The 27,001-nt window shown below is 37.2% G+C and overlaps 1 protein-coding gene and 1 long non-coding RNA gene across 2 annotated transcripts in view; both read left to right on the plus strand.

Moving 5' to 3' along the window:
- LOC136246572 (uncharacterized) overlaps positions 1-27,001 on the plus strand; it is an 83,347-nt gene that overhangs the window by 21,025 nt on the left and 35,321 nt on the right. The window contains exons 5-7 of the mRNA XM_066038062.1: positions 1,021-1,050; positions 8,318-8,494; positions 9,897-10,106. Coding sequence (XP_065894134.1) covers positions 1,021-1,050; positions 8,318-8,494; positions 9,897-10,106 — 417 coding nt within the window. The remainder of the gene's footprint in view (positions 1-1,020; positions 1,051-8,317; positions 8,495-9,896; positions 10,107-27,001) is intronic.
- LOC136246571 (uncharacterized) lies at positions 15,445-25,061 on the plus strand. Its single transcript, XR_010696641.1, has 4 exons — positions 15,445-15,863; positions 17,780-17,827; positions 17,930-18,114; positions 24,431-25,061. It is a non-coding gene; the product is annotated as an uncharacterized lncRNA (long non-coding RNA).

Raw genomic sequence — 27,001 nt, forward strand, 5'->3', positions numbered from 1 at the left:
ATCATGTCATGTGGCTTCCCTGGGGCTATGTTGGTTATTATGCTTATTGCTTGTATCTTCTGTAGTGGCTGGATTGATTGTAAAGTTGCATTTCCTACTGTTCTTCGTTTGTAGCTCTATATAATGGGCTAAACATAGCTGAAAGTGAAGCATAATGGCCACTTCACTTTTGAGTCAGTAATTGATTGCTGGGGTGTGCGTTCAGTCGAAAACATTAACTCTGGTACTGTCCTTTCTGGTGGTGCAGTATGCATTGGTTCACCAGTCATAATAATGTTATAGTAAACAAACATATAAGGAAAAATTAGGAGGATTAGGGATCATAGAAAATAAAAAGTAGAGAAACAAGGGAGGTTGCCTACACCTGCAGATAATTATACTCAGTGTTGGGAGTAACGTGTAACTTATGTAATGCGTTACATAACATTATTATGTTTATGGTAACAAAGTAATATAACGAAATACGCTATAAAAACAGGTAATATAATGCAAGTTACTTTGCTTACAAATGTACTGCATTACCTAAGTAATATAGTTACTGTAATGAGTCTAATATTACATAATGTTATTACTACAAGTAACGAAGTTACTAATCTTGTTAGTTATCCTCTCAGTAATGCCTAGCCACAATGAAGTAACGAGGCCTACTGAATGAAGCTTATTCACCAGCTTCTTACTTATAACCAAGATTTGCATATTGTCCAAAAATGCAATCATGTCACATGATAAGGTGGTAGTTTCACATGTGACAGCTTAAGGCTGTGGACACAAAGTAATATAATATGTAATATTATTACAGTTATTTTATTTTATGGGTAATATGTAACTGTAACTAAATAGTTCAGTTTTAAGTAATATGTAATATGTAACTATAAAAGTAACTTGCCCAACACCGATTATACTAGGGGACATTTTAATCCCTAATTCAGTCATGACTGAATTAAGGATTAAAATGTCCACTAGTAAATCTGCAGGATCACTACTGTATGTATAAATATTGTTATCTGTCTATTATTGCAGAACTTCATAACACTGGATGTGATAAGCAAAGTGAGTTGTGTTGATACATTAAAGTTTGCAGTGTATGATTTCACAACTTCTTGAACCAGCACAGCTGGCTGAAGACACACATGCCTTTTTTACTGAAAATATTTTCTGAAAAGTGTGTGTGTGTGTGTGTGTGTATGTATGTATGTATGTATGTATGTATATTTGTTTGTCCTTCCACACCCACATGAACAAAACGTTGCTGCTAGCACTTTTTCGAAGCCACACACATGCTGTTCTTTTCATATTTAATACAGACAAAAACGAAAGCTACATGAATCTAAACTACTGCTTCGAAGATTGACCTAACTTTCTACTATACAGAGACCAAAATATAAGATTGTATCTTGATTCATTTATGCGCTACAGTCCCTCAAAGTTAACCCATACATCGTTTCTTTTTCCAAGACACTGGCTGCTTGCACAGCTATCAAATTTGCTGTAAAGGTTCATTAAAAAACTAGTGGAAACTTAATTAGCACATGGATTTGTCTCTGCACTTCTTCTTTTTTGAGTTATAAAAAAACAGTGAGTGCTCACGAATGACTTTGACTTCTGGGCCTTGTAACTTCATGCTGGATCACAACAGTTATAATTCCATGCACTAAATCTTTGTAAATTTATCATTGATAGCCCACCAAATAATTGGTAGATATCCGACTATCAAGTATTCCAAAATATCAGCTCTTACAATGCAGTGCAGAACTTGTGCAAGCTGACCAGTTATTACAACAAATTCCAATAAACCACAAATGTCAACTTAAGAATATATGTGACTGGGCCTGCAGAAACAGGGTATGTGGGCACAAACTACACCACATCACATAACAGGTCATATCTCATAATATTGTATAGCGGCACAACCAAACTCACAACTCAAGGTCAGGTAAATTTATCCAATTTTGCAACTAGTAAAAATGATCTTAACTTTGTAATAAAATCACCTATTGACTTCAAATAAAAACCAAGTTGTTTCTATCAACAAGATCTTTTGTTTGGTACCATGTTTTAACAAGTTAATTACTGCCTCAGGGAGTTAAAGACAAAAATGATCAATTTTCTGTACAAAAATAGCTGTAAAAGTTGCCAAGGGGTCAACTCAGCGATAGCACTATATCTAAAATTACATGTCATGAGGAGTACTACTGTATTTATGTGGAAAGTTGCATGGTTTTATGAAAAGTACACAATATTGCCAATTTTGGGGGCTACGCTGCTATACTAGTACCTCTATAATTCTATTTGCATTCTCAAAAATGCATTATAAAGCCAAATGAAATGTTGAATAAAGTCTGAAAATGGTGTGGTCATAATATTATGAAGAGTCATGAATGATGAAAGTTTGAAAATGTAGGAAAACTTTGTGTGCCCACATGCCTTGTTTTCACAGGCCCAGTCACATATTTGTTTATTTTCTTTATGCACTAGGACACCTTCATGTTACATGTGGAGTCACCAAGCCTGCTTTTCGATAGGTGACGTACACCTTCAGTCAGCATCTTGTAATGGGTGATAAACCAAACTGGAACATCATCCCTATATAAAACAGGCATACAATTAAAAATATGACTTACCAGCATACACTATTATACTAGATAAAACAAAGCATGAACGCATGTTGGCTACAAATTTGCATGCATTCGCACATGCCTTCAAACTATATAGCACTTACTTTCAGGCTAAGTGTCATCCTTGGGCACCCATACAATCATTTTCTTGGTGATTTTCAAACAAAAACAGACTGTTGTTTCTTGGCCTATTTTTTTGGCACAAAACACAGTCGCCTAACCCGAATACTTCGAGTATGTGTAATGCTGCCAATTATGATGTAACAGCTGCATGTGGTTATGTGGTTTGGGCCTTGAATGGCTTCAACAATCCACTAGCACCCTTACGGTGGTTAATATGTGCCAGTTTGAAATGCGGGTGAAGAGAGTTTATAAGGATGCAGTGAAGATCTTTCCAATGGACTCAAAGGGCATCAAACAGCCAGGTGTTGAAAGGGGAGAATAATCATACGTATAGTAATGAACAGCTTTAAGGCTTTACTTGGAGAATTTTCTAGTAAGACAACACTACAGACAAACTATAAAACAGTTAATAAGGTACTCAATGCATTACTAGTGGGATAAAGTGGTTTAATTTGTTCAAGGTATGCTTCCTTAGCAGTGTATGGCAACATAATTATGGAAGTAAAAATGTTTTCATCTTCATCAATTACAAAATATACAAATTAGTCAGATTCTAGTAACTCTGTATGTAGCAACAAAGCTCAAAATAAAATGTTAGTTTTAGGACATCATTTAATTCCAGTTTGGTTTGTTTGTTGCATGACACCTGATTTTTAGAAGTAGCACTACATCAACTTGTTATGATTAGAAGTTTGCTGCAAAGATACAAAGCAGTGATGGATCTAGGATTTTTGAAAGAGGGTTTCTGTAAGTTAATATAGCTGAAAATTAAGGCATTTAAGGACATTTCTCCAGAAAAAATAATTTAATTTTAGAAGCTCTGGGATTGGATTATAGGCTAAATTTAGTTATCTATTAGAGTAAATCCAATACTTTTAAACTGTAAAATACTGCTAACTGCAGGACAAAAGTTGTGAGTACACTGAAGCTTTGATTGCTCTATTAGAGTAGTTACTTGACTGCTCTTCTAGAGTATTGTTTTGAATGTAGCAAGATGAAAAGTAAAATGTTGCTGAGGGTTAAATCATGTTAGTTAAGTGCAATTACACGCACATTACTGAAATACAGTGTTTGCTATGACAAATTATCAACACAGTAGACCTTTGGTTATCTGTACCCTCGTTTATCTGAAATTGGAAATGACTGATCTATTAGAGTATTTTGAGTACAAGTGTATGTTCTATAAAAGTATTTCAACAGATCTCTGTATATAAATGTATGGGCTTCAATTATCTGAGTTATTCACTTATCTGAACACTTTTACCGTTCCCTGAGACACACTGGGGTTCGGATATCTGAGGGTCTACTGTACAGTACAACAATAATAAAGGTAGTAAGATTTCCACTTACGTAGCTAAATTTAAACCAAACTAGATGAGGCTAGATCTGCCACTGTATTGCATAGGCGTAGCAAATGGGGGGCTGTAAGGCCTATAGCCCCCTCCCCCTCCCCTCCCCTATAATTTGGCTAGCAATTTCAAGTTATCTCTTAAGTACTCAACAATCTACCTACTACCAACAATTCAGATTACTATTAATCACCTTTCTAACCAATAAGCATTCCATAAAGTAGTTATGAAACTACCTACCTGCAAACCCAACTCCTCAGCAACACATAAGAGTGATGATCATGATAAGCACCTCTAAAATTAATTTTTGTGTTCAGCAGTGTTGTACATAAAGGTATAGGCATTCCAATATCCAAGAAATATTAACTAAAAAATTCTCCGTATAAAACCTTGACACAAAATGACAACTCACGTTTAACTTGGGATTGCTCCATCATCCATCAACTGGGGATTGTTTCATCAACTTGGGATTGTTCCATGGGATTGTTTCATTGTTCCATCATCGTTTTGTGTTGTTTTTGTAATCCTTTCAACCCTTGTAATGAATGTAAAACTTTATAAAACATATTATCAGGGTAGAAGGTAGTCACTGGTGCTTAGTTTTGAAGTGCATGGTTGCTTCACTTGGGTTAGCAATTTTCAGCTCCACAGCAATTTTCTGATGGCACAGCCATCAGCTCAAAGTGTAAACCACTCCAAAGTCGGCATAACAATGCCATAATTGAAACCACAACTCTACCTTCAGATATTGCTGCATCATTGTGACACCTCCACTTTAATTGTTTACCTTTATAAGTTTTTAACTTGATGTGTTTACTTACTTGAGATAGCCACTTGATTAAGGGTATACACCATTGTATTGAGAAGTGTGCAGTAGGTGAAACATATTTTCTTGCCACAAAGCATACAGAAATTACTGAGATCTAATACTACCTGAAGTTACTCTCATTACATGTACAAACTTGCAGCTAGAAGTGACTGCAGTTTCAAGACAGTTCAGATTGCTAGATGGCTTCCTAATTCTATTGTGCGGTTTTTCTCTTTAAAATGTATGGGAGCCCTGGAGAAAAAATATCAGTTTTTAAGCACTGTGCATCAAGGGCGGTGGAGAAGGGGGGGGGGGGGGGGCAAGGAGGCTGTAGCCCCTGTGAAAAAATTATGGGGGGTAAACCCCCTAAAATTATCTGTAGCTGTAATGGAAATTGAACCTTTAGCTTAATAGCATCATTCGAAATGTTCTAATAGAGCAGTCAAGATTGAGATACTCTAATAGAGCAGTCACAGTATTCTTTGAGGAACAGTGTAGCAAGCTATGTATGTAGTTATAAATAAGGAGATATAGTCCAGCTAGTTGGTAAAGGGCAACTATTGCTAGCAGGTAATGACTTTTTTTATTGGTCTTCAACTTACAACTAGGTCATGGCATCACTAAGCTGGACCCCTCCCCCCCCTAAAATATAGGTGTTTCTGCTGCCTCTGCTGTGCATGCCAAAGTAGCTAATTCCAACCAAGCAAACTATATATTTATGAGATCAGTGTTCAATATTCTATCTATTGAACATCTAAAAAGTCCATTTTTCAAAATTTAAAGATTGGGCTAGAATGCCTAATACAGGTAATCTACACAAGTAAGTATACACTACTGGAATAATTTTTACTGCTAATAATACACCGAAATATATACAATTTCAGAAGATTAGTTTTAAAAATTTTTAGTTTAGCAGGCTTTCTTGCATGCTTTGCATATTCAACCATCACTTTATCTTTACCATTGCCTAGCCCCCCAACCACAAGGTACTAGCTACGCCTACACTGTTAAAATGAGGTGTTACAGGTGCACCCATCGTAAAGGTGTTCATGTACACCCATGGTATTTACAACACCCTAAGGGAGTACTGTAGCACTAGGGGTGTTATTGAACACCACAAATGTCACTTTATTCCCCATAATAGCTAAGCCACTGTAAGGGTGTTTGCCTACACCTTGGTATATTGAAACCCACAATCGGATGCTTCTATTAAAAATTAGGTTATAAATACATTTTGTTAACTTCTATAAGAGTGACTTGGAAACAACCGTGTGATAAGTATAAAAGTGTTGCAAAAATATAATTGTGTACTGCTAATGTGGTTTGTTGTTGTTAATCATTGCGTATAAATTGAAATCAACATGAAATGAAGGTTACCGGAATGTTATAGCAAGCCTACATTTCTTTTCAACAAAATACCACCATGGAGAGCACTAGAACACCTTTAAAGTGTACTGTGACGCCTTTATAGCTATTCCTAGAACACCCTTAGGGAGTATTGTAACGCCTTTGTAACACCTTTTAGTTGCTCCTAGAGCACCCCTGGGGAGTACTACAACTCCCTTCAAAGGAGTTTAATTTAAACAGCAGTTAGAACTCCTCTAAAGGTGATTGGATTACACCCTATTTTTAACAGTGTATGTATTGAAAAAATAAAAGTTTATCATTTGTGTTAAAATATTATGTCAACAATGGTCAAAAGGTGAAAGTTTTAACATAAGTTTTTTACTCATGAAAACTCCTCTTAGCCAGGGCCGCCCAGAGAAATTAAGGGGCCCAGGGCAAAGAGTTAAAGTGGGGCCCCAGATGCAAGGAGGTTTCCATTCTAAATTACCAAGCTGTAAGTTGAAGACTAAGAAAAAAAAGGTTATAACCTGCTAACAGTGACATTAGCTACCCCTCACCAACCATATCTCCTTATCTATAAACTTACTACACTGCTCCTCTGAAGAATACCGTGACTGCTCTATTAGAGTATTTAGATCTGACTGCTCTTTTAGAGTATATCGATCTTTTAAACAAGTATTCAAGGGGCCCCTTTCAGGCTGGCAAAATGCCCCAGTTGCTCCCCCCCCCCCCCCCCTGTGGGCAGCCCTACTCTTAGCTGACTTGTCATATAGTATGATAGTACTTTATAGTAGGGACCACAAAGGAGTAGGCATGGCCCACGAAACAACATCACACTATAAAACCAGCCTCGATTGTCCCTGACAATGATGAGGCAGTATTGGTAAGGTAAAACTAAGCCCAAACAAGCTTTCTGATCAACCCGAAATGCTTTCAACAAGTTGCTATGGAATTTTAAAAAAAATTATTTAATGGAAGTTTCTAGTGACTGACTGACTGACTGACGGATGCCTTCAGATAAGTGTAACTTGATAATGGCTAAGGCTACAGGCTTGATTTTTTCACTGTTCGATGTCGCTTCAGCTTGAGAGGTGTCTTTTGTATACCGCAGTAAGTACAATACATTCTTCATGGACTTACTAGTGTCCTCCTTTGTGTCTCAGTCATCTTTGCTGAGAGTGAAAAGTGTCAATTTTGTGGCAGCATGTGATGGCTTCCCTTTGTAACGGAAATCATCCATATTTTTCATAGTGGCTAGTTTGATTGCAGAGGTGCTTTTCAAAAAGTTCTTGATTCGTACTGCTCTGTAATGGGTTGAGCATAGCCGGCAATGAAGCATAATGGATACTTTGCTTTTCAGATGATAAATGTTATAACTGGGGCACACGGCACCATTTCTTTCTTCGGTATGCATGGATTGCAGAGGTTTTCAAACAGTTAAGTTCTTGATCCAAAATGCTGTGTAATGGGTTGTAAATAGCTGACAAAGAAGCGTAATGGATATTTCACTTTTCAGATGATAGTTGATATAGCTGGGGTACATGGTGCCATTTCAGATGAGGTATGTGTGGGTTCACCAGTCATAATAATTCTTAACAAAAAGTTAACAAACAAGTACATAGAAAAAATTTGAATTTTCAACTAGAGTAGGGACCGTAGCACATCGATAAAAAGTACTGAAACAAGCTGGAGTAGTGCACGATGTTAAATCACAGTAAAACAATAAGAAGTGTTATATTCCTACTGTGCTCAAGATATCATAATGGAAATGCACAGTAGGGATATAACACTTCTTATTGTTTTACTGTGATTTGATATCATACATTACGTACTCCAGCTTGTTTCAGTACTTTTTATCTTATACACAGTAGGGATATAACACTTCTTACTGTTTTACTGTGATTTAATATCGTGCACTACTCCAGCTTGTTTCAGTACTTTTTATCGATGTGCTACGGTCCCTACTCTAGTTGAAAATTCCAAATTATTCTGTGTACTTTTATTTCTAGAAGTATGGCATAGAACATGTACATACATGATATTGTTTCATTCACTAATAGCTACCACCCATACAGCTCACCCATCAAAACTGATCACAACAAGTAGTGTTAACCAGTTAGACAATTATGCAGTAGACGATATCATAATCCGATGTGATGATAATGGACCATCAGATGACAGAGCATGCTCCATTAGTAGTCACCATCAGGTTTTTGGTAGAAGATGTAGACCTGTAACTGACACAAGTATATGTAAGTGATACATAAATAGCAGTCTACACATATTAGCAGGTAAATGAAATAATAAATACAATTAAAAGCTATGCATGAACTTAAGTTGTTGATTGCTATTGTTCACCACAATTCAGACTGTGTAACAGGTGGGAACTTTAACTGTCAACAGGTTTTAGCGTTGACAGTTGAAGTGATGAAATAATCACTTTAACTGTTGACAGGATAATTTAGCAATGTTGGTTATGCTGTTATAAACATGACTGATAAGCAGTTAGATTAATTTTTATGTTTGGTTTTACTCCAGTCAATTATTTGCATGTAATGGCTTTGTAGTTACCATTGTGTACACAACAACTCAGCAATAGAATTGTTGTCCCTAAGTATAGGTTAGGAACCTAGACCAAGGCTCTTTGTGGTTTTAGAAACCGTGCAAAGTGAGGTTTCTAAAACATGAAGAGCGGTTTCTAACCAACTTGGGCGTTATATATATATATATATATATATGTGGCTATGCAGGAGGAACCATTGAGGGATTGAGTTATATGTCATTTAAAAATCGTCACAGTGTTAAAACAAGTCATGCGATCAGTAGAGAAGATTGAACATGCTTTCAAATTGCTAGCTACATTATCAGTACTTCTGTTAACTGGTGGATCAAAGACAGAGTGATAGCTACTGCGGCAATAAAGTTAAAGTCAGCACTACCAAGGGTTTAAAACAGTTTAAAAGGAGTGGTAACAGTGGGGAATAGGGAGTAGATTGGTGTCAATGGTTGATATTACTCGGTCTGGCACTATAGCCTTCTGTGTTTGGGTCAGTATATACGTGATTTCACACCTACATACTGTAACTTTTTTTTACAAGAAACAAGTAAACATTCTACAAGAAATCTTAATATTTCTTCTAATGGGGAGTCTGTTTAAAGCATAGTAAAAGCATAATTAAACAGGCTTGAAACACTGATAGGCATTAAATAGAACTCCATTATATTTCTGGAGTTCTCTGTTAATGATAGCAAATGTACCTACAGCATTGCAATCTAGCTCCCATAATCAAATTAGCATAGGTGTGCTTATAAAAAGAATGGAGTAGGCCAAGCACTGTTGGTCTATGAGCTATTATTATTAGTCTGTGTATTCTTTGCAGAGCATGCATAGCAAATCAATGATTGAAAGTGAGATTTGCAATACTTTGAGATTTATCTGCTATTAGGTTTCTTCATGGTTTTTAAAGACCTCATTATCTGCCAAAGATCAAAGCATAATATGCATAGCATTTTCTAATTTGATATGTTGAAATGTATGGTTCATAAGTTATAGCAGTGTAGAAGTGGTAGACATAATAGGTGATGAGAGGGTTTACTGTAAATTAACATAATTTTTTGTATTTAATTTGTTTGTATAAAATTTTTCACACCTAGCAATTACTGAAGACTTACTATCACCTTCAGCATCATCAGTCAGTGGATCATCAGTTGGTTTAGTTGTGAGGTCACTTAGTCCAACCAGTACATCACAAGTTATATCAACCAGCTCCAGTATGGTTGTTACTCAGTCTAATACTAACAACTATGTGGTTACTAGTACAACTACTCAACTACAAATGTATTCTCAATCTATAACTACTACAAGTAGGTGTCCTAATTGTCTTGCACATGTATTTATACTAGTACCGAGTTTCATGCAACATTATAAGTTGAAACAGCAATCCTACTGAGACAGTATGCTTGATCATATGTGCGACATGGTAAATGTTGAAGAATGCAGACAAAATCCCAGACCCAGCGGTGACTTGATCCCCTACAACATGCAGTTTAGGCATGCACCAGAGGAGCCACAACTGCCGGGATCTGTGATCTTCTCTACATTCAACCTCTACTTAATCATTGACTTCTCACCATCTCCTTGTGCAGTGTTTTCCATACACACTTTGGTGGGCAGTGCTTTAATTATAACATATACCACTTTGACACCGCAGATCAAAGGAAACCACAAGGGTATATATATTTCATGCATTGCCCTGACCACAAAGCGATATCATGATATCATCCTGTGGTTAGGGTAATATCATGCTATAGCCCTTACCACAACTGCCTTTGATGCTGAGGCAGTTATAAATCATGTTCCCTTCGATTGTTTATAGAGCTGCTTAAACATTTGCAGTGTGGGTTTGAGTTTAACATGTAGGCTAGGCATTGTTTTGAAGCAAAAAGAAGTGAGTGAGTCAGTATTCCATAGTTCAGTTACTAGGCATCACTAAATGTTAATCGTTTTTGCAAGGTGGGGATTGTTTTCTACACAATACATTTCAACTGCATGAAAGATGCCTCAGAAATTCCCAACCTATAAAAATAAGTATTTATTTTAGCACCTTATGATACTATAGGCATCTACAAAGTGGTTATTTAGTTAAAAATGGTATCACTACAACCAGTGAAACCCACAATCATTTCTTTTTGTGCCCACAATTTAAACTCACAATCAATGTTTGCAAACCTCTGTGTCAAAGTGATGTGGTGAATGCAAGTTTGTCTTCCTTCACCTATTAGGTGAGCATACCAGAGTGGTATATGTTACTTATATCATGGCCACTCAGGATTTGCCTGATACCCTCATGGCCATGGATAGCTATTACATACGGTATCATGCTTATACAGTTGAACCAACATCCTTCCCATTATTGTAATTGCTAAAAACTGCTATTATTCATATTGTTGATTATTCCCCAACTATGAGAAAACCAGTGTTATATCCTACAAGTACGCAGAAAAATTTGGAATTTTCAACTAGAGTAGGGACCATAGCACATCGATAAAAAGTATTGAAACAAGTTTGAGAATAGTGCACGATATTAAATCACGGTAAAACAATAAGAAGTGTTATATCCCTACTGTGCATTTCCATTACGGTATCTTGAGCACAGTAGTAATATAACACTTCTTATTGTTTTACTGTGATTTAATATCGTGCACTATACTCTAACTTGTGTCAATACTTTTTATTGATGTGCTATGGTCCCTACTCTAGTTGAAAGTTCCACATTTTTCTGTGTACTTGTTTGTTAACTTTTTTTTGTAAATAATTATTATGACTGGTTAACCCACACATACCACATCTGAATGGTGCCACGCGCCCCAGCTATATTAATTATTGTCTGAAAAGTGAAGTATCCATTACGCTTTAGTTGTCAGCTATGTTCAACCCGTTACACAGATTTCGGATCAAGAATAGCACCTCTGCAATTCACGCACACCAAAAGAAATGGTGCTGCGCTTCCCAGTATTAATTATCATCTGAAAAGTGAAGTGTCCACTGATTACACTTCATTGTCTGCTATGTTCAACCTGTTACACAACAGTACGAATCAAGAACTGTTTGAAAAGCACCTCCACTATCAAAATAGCCACTATGAAAAATACAGATGATTTCCATTACAAAACACGTGCTATCACCAGATCGACACCTTCACTGTCAGCAAAGATGAATGGGGCACAAAGGAGGACACCGGTAAGTCAATGAATAAAGTATTGTACGTACTGCAGTATGCCAAAAAGCACCTTTCAGGTCAAAGCAATGTTGAACAGTGAAAAAATCAAGCCTGTAGCCTTAGCCATTATCAAGTTATGCTTATCTGAAGGAATCAGTCAGTCAGTCAGTCAGTCAGTCAGTCAGTCAGTCAGTCAGTCAGTCAGTCAGTCAGTCAGTCAGTCAGTCAGTCAGTCAGTCAGTCAGTCAGTCAGTCAGTTACTTACTCAGTCAGTAGAAAATTCCACTAAATAAAAAATTAAAATTCCGTAGCAACTTGTTGAAAGCATTTCGGTTCGATCTGAAAGCTTGTTTGGGCTTAGTTTTACCTAAACAATACTGCTTCATCGTCGTTATGGAAAATTGTGGCTGGTTTTTGAGTAATATTATTTTGTGGGCCACGCTTACTCCTTTGTGGTCCCTACTATACAGTTACTATTGTACTGTATAATTTAAAAGTTTTGAGAAATGCTGGCTTTAAGTATTCAGAGCATTGTAGCTCACCAATGGTTGAAGCTATGTATGTGTACCGATTTGGTGGGCTCCAATAGGGGTGGAGTGGTGGACAAGAGGTTGCTTACAAAATGAAAGAGTAACATCTCCAAGTAGGCCAGAGCTCTGTCAAAGCCCCCAGATTTTTTTCCTCGGACTAGATGGAATGCCCTTACCACCACCCCAGCACTGGCTGTCAGCTGGATAACACCAGCAACTATTAAGAACAAAACTATTCGAGGGAATCATTCATACAGCTTCCCACTGGACTTTGGAAAAGCAGACAGCAAATGCAGACTACCTGTGACTGGTTGCTTTTGATATTAAAATTTGATAGCTCATATAAATATGGCTTTGTGCTAATGGTGAAAAACAATTTCCCACAATTGATATTAGTTTGATAGTCACGTCTTTTGAACCAAGATCCACATTACCATTATAAATAGGCTTGTGCCAATTATGCTGGCATAATTGTGAACATAATTAGCCAAAAAAATAAAGCATTATGCCATATATAGGATGATTATGAAGATTTCTGATTAAATATGCAATGTGCAGGCCAAAAATACAGCAAAGCATAAACATAATGCACACCATTACTGCCTCTCATATCAGAACAACAAGTAATGCTAATATTTTGGCTGATTATTTATACTTCATGGAAACAAGATCAAAATACTCTAATAGAGCAGTTACTGTAACACAGCAGCTAGGCAATGCGATATGCTCTAATAAAACAGTCAGCTTTCAAGAGATCATTTTAGAAAGTATAATCTAATCCAAAACAGCCAAGCTGTAAAAAAAGAGTGCAGCCCTGAGAAAGGCTATGGTGAAAAAAGATGTGAAATCCAAGGTAGTGGCCAAGAAATGGCTGTGATGGTAGGTTAATGGTAAAAATTTTAATGACGACAATTCAGGTGAATTTTGTGCCAAGACCAAGCGGCACCAAATTCACGTGAATTGTTGTTATTAAAAATTTTACCATTAACCTACCATCACAGCCATTTCTTGGCCGCCACCTTGGATTTCACATCTTTTTTCACCATAGCCTTTCTCAGGGCCACACTCTTTTTTTACAGCTTGGCTGTTTTGGATTAGATTTCACTTCTTTTTGTATTTGTATACCCCATAGGCTGGCTTTAGGGCTTTTTAACCTGTCATTTTTTCTTTACTACAGGAAGAAGAAAAGATGAAGCAGGATGATTTCTTTATAGCTGACCTCTCTGCAAGGTGATCCTTGTAGCTGATCTCTCTACCGGATAACTTGCTTGAGGCTGAACTCTCTACAGGGTGATTTGTTTGTAGCTGAACTCTCTACAAGGTAACTTCTTCTAGATGATCTTTCTACACGGTGATTTGTTTGTCTCTACAGGGAAATTTGTTTGCAGCTGAACTCTCTACATGGTAGTTCCTTTGCAGCTGAACTCTCTACAATGTAACTTCTTTTAGCTGAACTCTCTACAGGGTAACTTGTTTATAGCTGAACTCTCTACAGGGTGATTTGTTTGTAGCTGAACTCTCTACAAGGTAACTTCTTCTAGCTGATCTTTCTACAGGGTGATTTGTTTGTCTCTACAGGGCAATTTGTTTGCAGCTGAACTCTCTACATGGTATTTTCTTTGTAGCTGAACTCTCTACAATGTAACTTCTTCTAGCTGAACTCTCTACAGGGTTACTTGTTTCTAGCTGAACTCTCTACAGGGTGATTTGTTTGTAGCTGAACTCTCTACAAGGTAACTTCTTCTAGCTGATCTTTCTACAGGGTGATTTGTTTGTAGCTGAATTCTCTACAGGGCAATTTGTTTGCAGCTGAACTCTCAACATGGTAGTTTCTTTGTAGCTGAACTCTCTACAATGTAACGTCTTCTAGCTGAACTCTCTACAAGGTGTCTTGTTTCTAGCTGATCTCTCTACAGGGTGGCCTATTTCTAGCTGAACTCTCTACAGGGTGATTTGTTTGTAGATGAACTCTTTGCATGATTGTTTCTTTGTAACTGAACTCTCTACAATGTGACTTCTTCTAGCTGATCTCTCTACAGGGCAATTTGTTGGTATCTGAATTCTCTACAGGGTGATTTATTTGAGCTGAACTCTCTACATGATGGCTTCTTTGTAGCTGAACTCTCTATTAGGTACCTTCTTCTAGCTGATCTGACTACAGGGTGACTTGTTTGTAGCTGAACTCCCTACAGAATAACTTGCAATGTAATATAACTGTGTAAATTATACATGCAGCTGAATGCTTTATTAGGGTGACTGTTCTATTAGAGTATCTCGATCTCGCATTTGCTGCACGTAGTTGCCTTTCGAATCATAACTCAGTGATTTGTAATCCGATTCTTCTGTACTACTGCAAGAACTTTCTATGATGATTATTCTAGCTACATACTGATTTTTAGTTCATTGCTCTAAGCGGTTTGCCTGGTAGACACGAAAACTAATAGTTTTTTTATTCATAAAAATCGATCGCGTAATTTTGACAGAGGTTGGGTTTTGTGTCATATCTCCATGGTCTTTATCCCGATTCCTTTCAAACCACAAAAAGGCACTCCTACGATGGTTGCTCCATCTACATATCAATGTTCAACTGATTACTCCAAGGGGTTTACCCTGTAGGCGTGACAGACCTTCGACCTTATTTTACGCAAATAATCGGTAATAACTCCGTGAATGTTCATCGGATTTCTACCAAAGTTGGTACGGAGATCCTCCTTAATGAGCCCTTTAAGTGTGCCAAATTTCAGCCCAATCCAAGCACGTATTCGTGTTTTATGGCGAATTTTGCGAAGTGTGCGAAATGAAGATGAAGAAAAAAAACGAAGAAACATTACCAAAAATTGATGGTCATCGTTAAAAAAAATTTTAACGCGCATTACTATTGAGGAAAAGTACTGATAACGCGAAAAAGCAGCCTGCTTTGCAGAAGCTGGTCAGTTTAAAAACTTCGTATAGGTACAATATGTTTTGTTGCACTATTTTGAGCTTTACTAAGTCTAAGTCAAGACGATTAGAAGCTGTTTACACTTGGTTTTCGAAATTAGAAAAAACGCCAATGGTTTATACATAGGCATTAACACGCACAAGCAACATTGTAACTAAAATGTTAGTTATAGGTGTAACTATGGTATAAATATCACAAACAGTATATATTCATACTTTGAGACTTCTGTGTCCAAGTTTTCGGTTGGTTTTTAATCGTTAAAGAACTGAACGCAACTTTTGAACACGCGCTAACCGAGAAAAAAAGATAAAATATTCGAAAGTCTGTCAAAAATAAACACGAATATCGGCAATTGCTACATAAATTATTCGTGACCACCAGTTCAGTATGGATACAATTGTTTGACAAGGACGAAGAGAAGGAAAGGGAGGTTTGTTATACTTATACATGTAGACTAGTTTACGGTCACACTTGCCATTTTTACTTAGCTTGAAGCACGTCACACTGCGTGTTTGCTTAGTCTCGTGCTTAGACCAGTCACAGTCTTTTCCCCTTGGGAAGGATAAAAACTTTTCCCTATCCAAATAAAAAGGGGGGAAAGCGGTCTGGGCACGAGACTACCATAACTTTTATAGGGACCGTTTTTGCACCAACGTTAATCTATAATGCTAGTCACGGCAGTGGGTGTACCTTGGGGTCACAGTGTACATCGCCTTTGTACTCCCTCTTACAGGGTTTAAGTGGCGAAGCTATAGACGGGTTTTCTTTAGGGGTTGTGCCTTGTGAAACTCGAGCAAACTAGTAGTTTCCGTTTTACGTATGACTACAATGTTTGTCAAGAAGTTAACAAAAAACCCATTTTAAACAAACATTTTTGATTCTGCAAAGGCACAAGGTGAGTTACAATCATCCAGTCTGTTATTCTTAGTAGCAAAGTCTTACAAAGAATGTTTTCAGCGAGTTTATCGCTTTCCAAAAACCCGAGAGATTGAAGGAAAATTACCTCCTTGTTCGGCCTTAACCTTACACAGTGGATATGTTATATCTCGAACCTTGCTAAAATTAACCGAAATGTTCATTTTCTCCATTAGCCGTAATACATTTTTTTACTTAGCGAGTTCAGAAAGTATGTGGAAAATTTATGGTAAAACGGACACGCCTTAAAGAGGCAACTCATCTGTATACAACCTTATATGGTAGGCATTTCAATATCCGAGACATTTAAGTAAAATTTCTCCCTGGCTCTGTCACCAAGCTCTTATAATACTTGGTATTGGGTTTTGTCCACATGCTGGCCAGGTTATTGTGGAATCTTAGTTTCATCGTGTGCATTACTTAAGTAATTTTTCAAAGATTTGTAGTTTATTCAGGATACTATGAACAATGTATTATTGTCAGGCAGAAGGCATTCACCAATGGTTACTTTTGGGTGTGTAGTTTCATTGCTGGGGTTAGCGATTTTAAGCTACACAACAATTGTTTTCTTATGTCTAAGGGTGGCAGCAAAATAATAGGCTTTCATATTGTTCTTCGTCTGTAGCTGTGCAATGGGCTGAATATAGTAGAAAATGAAGCATAAAAGTACTTCGCTTATCGTAATAATTGATAGTTGGGGCACACGCCCAGATGTATTGTCTGTCCTTTTCCCTTAATGCAGTATGCATGGGTTCACCACCCATACACGTGAACTGATCTCTCATTAAAGCCTTTCTCCAGACCAAGCAGTCCCATCCTATGATCTTTTGTTCTGCTGATGAGAGTATCAAATATATTAAATCTAATCAGAAATCCTAGTATCGCCCAGCCCTAACTACAACAGGTGCTAAGAGCTAATATGATGTATGGCAGAACTTTCTTGCAAAGTATTGAAACGACGTTGGCTCTAAACCTACTGGAATAGAAGTCAACACAACTTTTTTTTTGCTAACAGTGCTTTGATCAAGTGTAAAAGTGCTATCTAAAGAGGTTCAAATAGCAGTTACTTTCCATTTACAATGAAATCTTACTAATTCATCGTGTGAGCTACCTGTATCAGTATTAACCCTTTTGGCATTGAGTATCGATACTCACTGTATCGCATTGGTGATATCAATACTTTTGGTATCGTATTGCCAGTAGTCCCCACTTGGATAATTTGAAAAGTAGTATTTTCAGTATTCTCGGTATGTCTGTAGATGGGGCCCTATAAATTTAGGTAAAACCATTTTCCTTCTTGGCCCCATGTAGCTCGATTTTATTTATTTTGTCTGTATTTTGCAAATGATTGTATTTCTAAAATTTAATGACATTTTATAAAAGTCATTACGAATGTTCAAAGTATAATGGGTCTTGTATCCAATTGTACAGGTAATAGCTCCTCACTTGTGATTGATATTGTCATCTTCAACAATGAGTGTAAGCGTTATCTGTAATACATCACAACATCTCTACTGTTCTTTCATTGTACTTAACTTATCTTGGAAGACTATCAATAATCGACCCTCTCTGTTTGCATAGTTCACTGTATCTCATTGTCATCGCTGATAGAAGTGGAAACAAATTTTTGTGGTTATCATGTGCAAAACTTGATACATTTTGCCCAAATTTGGACATTCTATGGCAAAGATAGTGTCGCGAATGGTGACAGAAAAATGGATGACGCCGACTGATAAAGATTTCTTTAACAGTTAGAACTGTTCATGGTGAGTTTTTATGCTAAGTTTCAGATGCCTAGGAACTTATGTGTTGGAAGTCAGAGCACCATAAGGCCACTCCAAGAAAATTCATTGTTTCCCATTTCCCGCCTGCATGCAGATCTCTTCCCTCGTGGTCATTCATTAGTGCTGCCAACTAAACATTTTATTCATTATTTATTCTGTGATTGCATAGCAGTAACTAGTTTAGCATTCAGAAAGCCCATTTAGCTAGTAGTTTAAACATTTCTACTGTGTTCTTACCTGTAAGTTAGTTATGAATTTCAAAAATAAGTGGAAATATCTAATGGACAATGGACCACCCGCCCGCATGTATTTCTGAGGTCAATGAGAAACAAGGAACTTTCTTGGAGTGGCCTAAATACACCCACTCTAAACAAAAGCCACCACAAAAATAACTTGTGTAATACGCGTTTATGGCAATGTATTGGCGTTTGAGTAATAAAGGGTAATAATCTCTGGTTGAGTCTCAGTGGTATTGGTTTTTAAATATTTCAGGACCAATGCAATGGCGCAACATGGTCTTGCTATAGTAGTACGTAGTGCATTTGTATTGCACGTTTGATCACATAATGCGTACCTACTGTAAGAGGAATATTTAAAGTGGAGCATCCATTCACCAAATTTTACCAATTTTTCAATGATGGGTTTTCACCTTTTTTAATACCACCAATTTTTTGTTATTATACTATAAGGTATAAGCTTTCCAGTACCGTTCATCCTATACCGCAAATCAGGAAAATTTCATGATCAACGTTGTTGGCTGTATCAACAAAAATTAAGACAACAAACTATTTTTAACTTAATAAATTAGCTATTAAACCTAAGCCTATAATTAGGTACCCCATCTTTTTTGTCAATTATGACAGGACGAAAATATTTAGCGTAGAATTTTTAATGACAAACATTTCCTGATTTACGGTAGGATATTTGATATCCCTACACAGTGGTTGTCCACATAATTTTTCGATGCAGTAACTATACAACTGCACACTGTTAAAAGTGGGGAGTAACAGCAACTATGGATAGTAAATTATTTTACTCTGAAAGGGGAGTTCAGATCACTAGGAGAGTAACAGTAGCCCAAATGGTAAAGAGAACTCCCAAGTAAGCAAGGCACTAAATTGAAGAGTTCCCGTTACCAGCTAGCTAGTAAGTTGAACTACTGTGCTGATCTAAAGTAGCTAGCTAGCCACATTGTGCCACACTGTCACACTGTGATTTTGTTATTAGCTATTATCTACCTTACCAGTTGGGAACTGGAGGGTGAACACAGAAGGCAAAGCCTATTCGAGGTGTGCTCTTAACCTCTGTATAGTTACTGAGCTTGTTGCTTTTCATGTTTATACCTTATACCATTTTCACATGGACACTCAAAAGTGAGTTCAACCCAGGTAGCTATAGAGTAATCCATATAGTCTACTCACTACTTTCTGTTCACAAGAGAAATCATCAGGTGATTGCATTCACTAAGTGATAATTGTCTTCTAAACACTTTATGTATTCACCTAAAACCGCAACCTATTTTTGAAGCCATAAACTGAGTTAACCCGAGTTCAACCCTACTCCTTTGTAGGGTTGAACTTGGTTATGACTTCAGGGTTCAACCCCAGTCCAACTTGCAGCTGGTTATGGTGGTCATATGAATGCGTTAACCTGGTAGGTTTAAAGTGTGCATATGAAAAGGGTGATGGTAACTTTGTAGCTCTACCAGAGAATGTAGGAGGGATGGTGGCTCTGTTAGGCAACATTTTCACAATTGCATAAGTGTCCATTTGGATATGATGCATGCATGTGTATACATGAACATTGGAAAAGTTTAATAAAATTTGACACAGTAAATCTAACTAATGAAGGTCACTAGTTAGTTTTTATTCTGGCAAACTTTTACTAATGTCTGCCACAATACTCACTATTTTTTCACTTCTATGTAGTGAGGGTCACTACAAAAGAGTAGTGAACATCACTAAGTGGTGAATGTCACTACACAAAAATAGTTAGTGTTGTGGCAGAAATTAGTAGTGGCCTTCACTAGTTTGTTTTACTGTGAATGGTTGTATGGTGGTTGTATGGTGAATGATGAAATACCTAAAATATATTCACCTATTCATAAGATTATCAATAATTTGAGGTAGCATATCTGTCACATTCACACCTAACTTAGGTCACTTTTTATAGCATGATCAACAAAAACCACTTTGTCCGCCACATTAATGAATGCAGAGCACTTGGCTGGCTATACAAGTGAAGTCACAGCCAACAGAAGTCTATCAATATCAAGATGTCACCTGTTACAAATGAATATTTTGCCCTCTATTCTGTTGTACACAGGATTAAGACTTCAACCCTCCACATAGAATAATGATTGCTGTTGTATTGCAACACTGCGTATAGTTCAAAATATCACCTCATACAGATTTTGTCTTCTATGTTTGCCCTCCAGTGTCTAACTGGACAATCATTACAGACATAAAAGAGACATAACGATAGCTAATCAAACATGCAGTCACAGTTAATGAAATCATTGTTTTCAGTCACAGTAGTCTAGCGTTCAAAGTCAATGAAATCATTACCATCATTCTCCTCTTCATTACACCTCCTCAACCAAGTGTAACATGTATCAATAAGTGTACATAAATTAATAGTTAGTATCAACATAAGTATTCCACAAAGAATGATCAACAGTAGTAGTTCTGCAGTATTCCTATATGAACAAACAAAATAAGAGCAGTTTAACTTGACAACTCACATTTGAGCACAGCTAGCTGATGTTCAATTTATTCAATAAGAGTGTGGGGTGATGTTTGCTCTGCTATACTATATGCTTGCAGGCCCAGCCTTTTACATACACTACAAAGTTATTTCAAGAAGACTGCCTACCACCAGCCTACACTCACCACAATCATTGCAAATGAATTGTTAATTGAATTGTTAAAACAGATGGCTTATTCTTGAATAAACCTAGAGTGAAGTGCATGTATACTTTTTGTCCAGAAGTTTCAATGTGATGTTACTATCTATGTATGTGATTACTGACATTTGTATAGGTTGTGCCTTTTATGTTTCCCTGCTCATATGAGCTTCTGAACTGATGGACAGGCATATACAGTAGCAACATGATCATAACAGATTAGCTTTACTTGTGCAATATGGCTAAAAATTGTAAGAGACAAAAGATGTGATCCATGCAACCTGTGAATTACAGGTGTGGACTAGAATTTCCACTATACCATTACCATAGGAGATCATTTGATGAATACAATTAAATGTTGCATCAACTTATCACTAGCTAATTAATGTTTCTGGTGTACCATGACTTCACACAGCAGACAAGTGACAAGTCTCATGGGTTGATTAGAATGACAGGTTGTTGAAACAGGCACACAAGTCAACTCATAGATCAGATCTGGAACTATCTTAGAAGGTTTTATAAGGGTGATCCCACAATATTACAGACTTATGAAATTACTTTATAATTTACTTGTCATATCACTATACGTACGTAGCTATACATAACAGTTATATGTATGCAGACCGCTTATAAGCAAGAACAAGTTAGAGTAAAATAACCGCACTCTTTCACTCCAATAAACCGTACCATGACCAGTAGGTCCATGTGAGGTTATGGCTACCCAAAACAATAACAGTGTGGTGGACCGACAATTAGCAAATAGCTACATGAGTAAAGACAATCTATACAAACTAACGCCAAATCACTGTCTTTCCGCTGCTATACATGTGACCAGTATTTGCAAACTCAATGTATTGAAGATTGCCTGTACTACCATGTACAGAACTTTTCATTACTCCCTTTTTAAAGATAACAATTTTATAGGTGTTAAGTAATGTTGCATTTAATTATCACCTACCAAAATACTGAAAATGGATCCATATAACTCTGATCTTGATATGAGAAATGCAAGGTAGATTTGGGCTGAATAATAATTATAGTGAACACTATCTATAAAAGCATTTTCTTCTACTTCAACCAACGATCCTGCTGTAGATGCATATAGTACCCGTGTCTAAATGTGACCTGTAATTTGCTCAGTACGGATTTTATAAGGACATCAGGTGTGCAGTTTTACTGTACAGTATGTCTGACTTTGACCGTCAGGTGTGAAGTTTTGTGTCTGACTTTGACCATGTCTTGTGCGGGCCTTACTGTCAGGTGTGAAGTTTTGTGTCTGACTTTGACCATGCCTTGTGCGGGTCTTACTGTCAGGTGTGCAGTTTTGTGTCTGACTTTGACCATGCCTTGTGCGGGTCTTACTGTCAGGTGTGCAGTTTTGTGTCTGACTTTGACCATGCCTTGTGTGGGTCTTACTGTCAGGTGTGAAGTTTTGTGTCTGACTTTGACCATGCCTTGTGCGGGTCTTACTGTCAGGTGTGAAGTTTTGTGTCTGACTTTGACCATGCCTTGTGCGGGTCTTACTGTCAGGTGTGAAATTTTGTGTCTGACTTTGACCATGCCTTGTGCGGGTCTTACTGTCAGGTGTGAAGTTTTGTGTCTGACTTTGACCATGCCTTGTGCGGGTCTTACTGTCAGGTGTGAAGTTTTGTGTCTGACTTTGACCATGCCTTGTGCGGGTCTTACTGTCAGGTGTGAAGTTTTGTGTCTGACTTTGACCATGCCTTGTGCGGGTCTTACTGTCAGGTGTGAAATTTTGTGTCTGACTTTGACCATGCCTTGTGCGGGTCTTACTGTCAGGTGTGAAGTTTTGTGTCTGACTTTGACCATGCCTTGTGCGGGTCTTACTGTCAGGTGTGAAGTTTTGTGTCTGACTTTGACCATGCCTTGTGCGGGTATTACTGTCAGGTGTACAGTTTTGTGTCTGACTTTGACCATGCCTTGTGTGGGTCTTATACTCTCAGGTGTGAAGTTTTGTGTCTGAATTTGACCATGCTTGTGTAGGTCTTACTGTCAGGTGTGCAGTTTTGTGTCTGACTTTGACCATGCCTTGTGCATATCTTATTGTCAAGTGTGCAGTCTTGTGTCTGACTTTCACCATGCCTTGTGCAGATCTCACTGTCAGGAGTGCAGCATTGTGTCTGACTTTGACCAGCCTTGTTTTATAAGTAATGAGGTGTGTCTGTGTAAGGCAATAGCTATCTAGTATATTATGAATTGTAAATTTCAAAATAAAGTATAGGGATCCAAAAAGTAATGAAATGAAGAAGCATTGTAGCATAGCTCTGTGAGAAAATCTCTACATTGGCATTGAAGCGTTTCACAGAGCTATGCTGTAATACCATCATTCATCTGTTGTATATGAACTTGGATCCCTACTTCATTTTTAAATTAACAATTTTAATATACTAATTATTTTGTTGACTTCTTTATTATAGCATTTTGCAACTTTCACAGGTTGTGTGCAAACCACAAATTTTACCACAAAACATACACTTGGATAGCTGAGTAACAAGGAATTTAAAAAAATAAACACTGCGAAAGTTTTCCAGCAAATAAGCCCTGGCATTTATCGCATCCGCAAAACGTTTCCACCCTGTGTGATAATTGATATACGGTACACATGTAACTGTTCTATTAGTACTAGGCTGATTGCTTTTTTTTCAAATATTATGAGTGGTACAGTCATCATGCCATTCTAATACATAGATTTTTATGAGGTGTGGTGTTTGCACTCGACTGCCCAAAAGGTACATCCCACTGGTGGGTTTGTTGTTGTGGTGTAGAATGGTATAAATGTGCTTCTTTGTTTGGCCTCTAACCTTGTGACTGTTGTCTGGCAGGCAGGCAACCCAAGTTCTTTATCTGGCAGCCTGTAAGAATCTTGTTTTTAATGCTGTATTTGGAGTTAGACAGACTAATATTATTCCATAAAGATGGCTTTCATCACACGCAGTAATGCACTTATCAATATTATCCCCCACCACCCCCTCCCGGGCAATGGTGGGGATAGGTGGGGATTTGACTTTCTCAAATTTCAAATTCCGCACCTGTGGGGCACAACGAGTCATCAAATTCCCAACAGGTTATTCTTACAGGAAGCGCATAGTTAGTAAATTGAACGGTCAAATCCCCCACTAGTGGGGCAAATTTTAAGGTCAAATAAGATCAAATCCCCCACTATTCCCCCACGTATGCCCAGGAGGGGGTAGTGGGACTTAATTTTGATAGGTGCATAAGATGTATTTGCAAAGGGAGCATTTTTAGTGGTGCATGCCACTTTTGGGGCGATTCCTACTTAAACAGTACTACCTGCCACACTGTTTGATGTAAAACCATAATAAATACATAGTAACTGTTATCTCTTTAGTCATCCATATTTTTAACCCACAGCACATCAACCCTACCTTAACTCCCAGTGATGTTGAGGAAATTTCAAAGTTGGAGAAGGCTGTATTTAGAGAACGTGCAAGACAAAGAATGCAGCAACACTGGTCAGATTCAGAAACTGATTCAGATATAACAACAGTTACTGCTAATCATGATAGTTTCAGTGTAGCTGTAGCTAGTAGTCATCCACAAACAGTAACGCTTCAACCTGACACTGGTGTGAGTGAGGAGCTAAGTTCCGTATTATTACCAATTCTTGGTCCACTACCAAATGATACATCAGTTACCATTAAAGGTTCTGGAATTCAAGATGCATCACAAAAGACGAAAGCTGAAGTGGCTGTAAAACATTATGTTCAAAATGCTGTTGAAGATCGTGAGATGGCTATACTTACAGCACGACGTTTCAGAGAAAAAGCTGAACATCTGGAATTGGAGAATGAAAAACTGAAGTATGAAATGAATGCATCCCTTCATCGTGTAAGAAGCTTTTGGCGCAATAAGGTAGCAGAGGGTGGCACACGTACAGGAAAATGCATACAAAAAGCACTGCATTAAGAACCATATATTAATGTATACCACCATATAACAAGTATATCTAATTTAATAATAATTCTTTTACAAATTTATAATATATGCTGTTATACAAAACTTGATGGGAATTGGACATGCTACAAAGACAGTTTCATGATTATAAATGATTTTATGATGTACATATTTGGCTAATATAGGAATCTACACAATGCAATCATTTTTAAAGCCCAGTAAATATTTCATTTAAAAAACTTTCTGGATAACATCCATCCATTGCATGAACATGTTCCATAGCATACAGGATCTTCTATGACATTAGAGTGTAGCATTTTTAATTACTACCTTTGTCAATACTGTTATTAATCTCGTTTATGTGGCTTCCTCCAGATGGCCAGAATTCAGCTATAGCGGTAGATGACAATGAATGCTTATTTGTTGAGTCAAGGATATCTCTGCCAATGTAAATAACTCTTCTAGAGAGGATATATAATGGGGACAGATATTCAGTATTACAATTGGAATTGACTGAGATGCTGGTACAAAATTTATATGAAACTTCATGGAATTGACAATTGAGCTCTATAAGTTTATGTACTTGATGTAATTGCATGTAATTTAAGTTGTGAAAACTAAAGTTCCACAGTGGCAGATTCAGAGAGGGATTTCAAGTTCCACTGAACTTCAGCCTAGATGTTTATATAATATGTAATATTTCAAGGAAAGCGAATTGCTAGCCCACTCCCACCTAAACTACTTCTGTCAATGACACACTCAATCTGAAATCACTTTGCATATGTAACATAAAATCTATATGTGCATGTAGTTACAAAAGTTACTAACATTATGGTATAGCTATTGAATCAGTTCAAAGATGCTGTGCGAGGTCTGTGTATAATAATTATTCTTCATATGCAAGTGTCACAAATATGTTACAAACGTTGAATTGGCCACCTCTGGCTCACTACGGACACCAGCTCAATGTGATCACAATGTTTAAGATCATGCACCAATTAATAGATGCACTGACTGATACCATACTCATATATCTGCCCCAATCAACTACTGTTTATGAGGTCACTCAATCAGGCTGCTATACAACCAAACACAAGAACAGACTCGTATCTTAACTCATCTTTTCATCAAGTGTAAAGATCTGGAACAATCTACCCAATGACCTCATCACCTGTTCAAGTTTAAAGCATGCAAAGCTAAATGAAAATCAATTAATCACATAATTTTTTGTTGATTCATATATCTGTGCTTGTGCATTCTCTTTGTAAGAGATTTTGCACACATAAACAATAATGATGTAGCACTTGGTGAGGGTGTTTGGTGGGATTTGGGGCTCCGTAGGTCTTATAATAGAGTTATAGTTAACTGCAGTGTGACCATTAAAGACATGTATGCCTATAACTACAGGTATAAGATGTGATTGTGGTTACAGTTATCAATAACTGCCATGACAAACTTTGGGAAGTGTATAGATTCCCTATAATGTTGCAGCATAAACAGGAAATAGATCATTGCTAATAGTTATGCCATTATAGGTATAACTACATAATCATATTCGTGACTGGCTCTGCGAAAACAGATCTTATAGCCTTTCCTTTCCAATTGTGTCAACTTGGCAATCCATAACTTAATTGCTAGGTATCTATTTGAGATTTGGTCTCATTGTAGCTCATGTTTACAACTATTTCTTGATGTAGTTTCAAGTACATAGATTATTTATGTCTAAGAGGTATATACGAAAAGACCAAACTTGCAAACTTGGGACTTTGAAAAGGCTATAATACCTGTTTTTACAGAGCCGGTCACATTTATAGAATGAAGTCATTTCTAGTCACTTCATTGCATATTTCACAACAACTGTAAAATTTAATGGTCAAGAATATTTTGTGGCATACAGTAAGTTGTCATGTCTATTTACATAGACATGTGGCTTGATAGAATGTACAGTGACACCAGCTTATATAGCCACATAATTAGGTACATCAAGAGCCCAGTCCAATTGTTCCAAGCCTCCTATCAGCCTGGCTG

Source organism: Dysidea avara, chromosome 2 (genome assembly GCF_963678975.1).
Source record: "Dysidea avara chromosome 2, odDysAvar1.4, whole genome shotgun sequence".
Lineage (NCBI taxonomy): Eukaryota > Metazoa > Porifera > Demospongiae > Dictyoceratida > Dysideidae > Dysidea > Dysidea avara.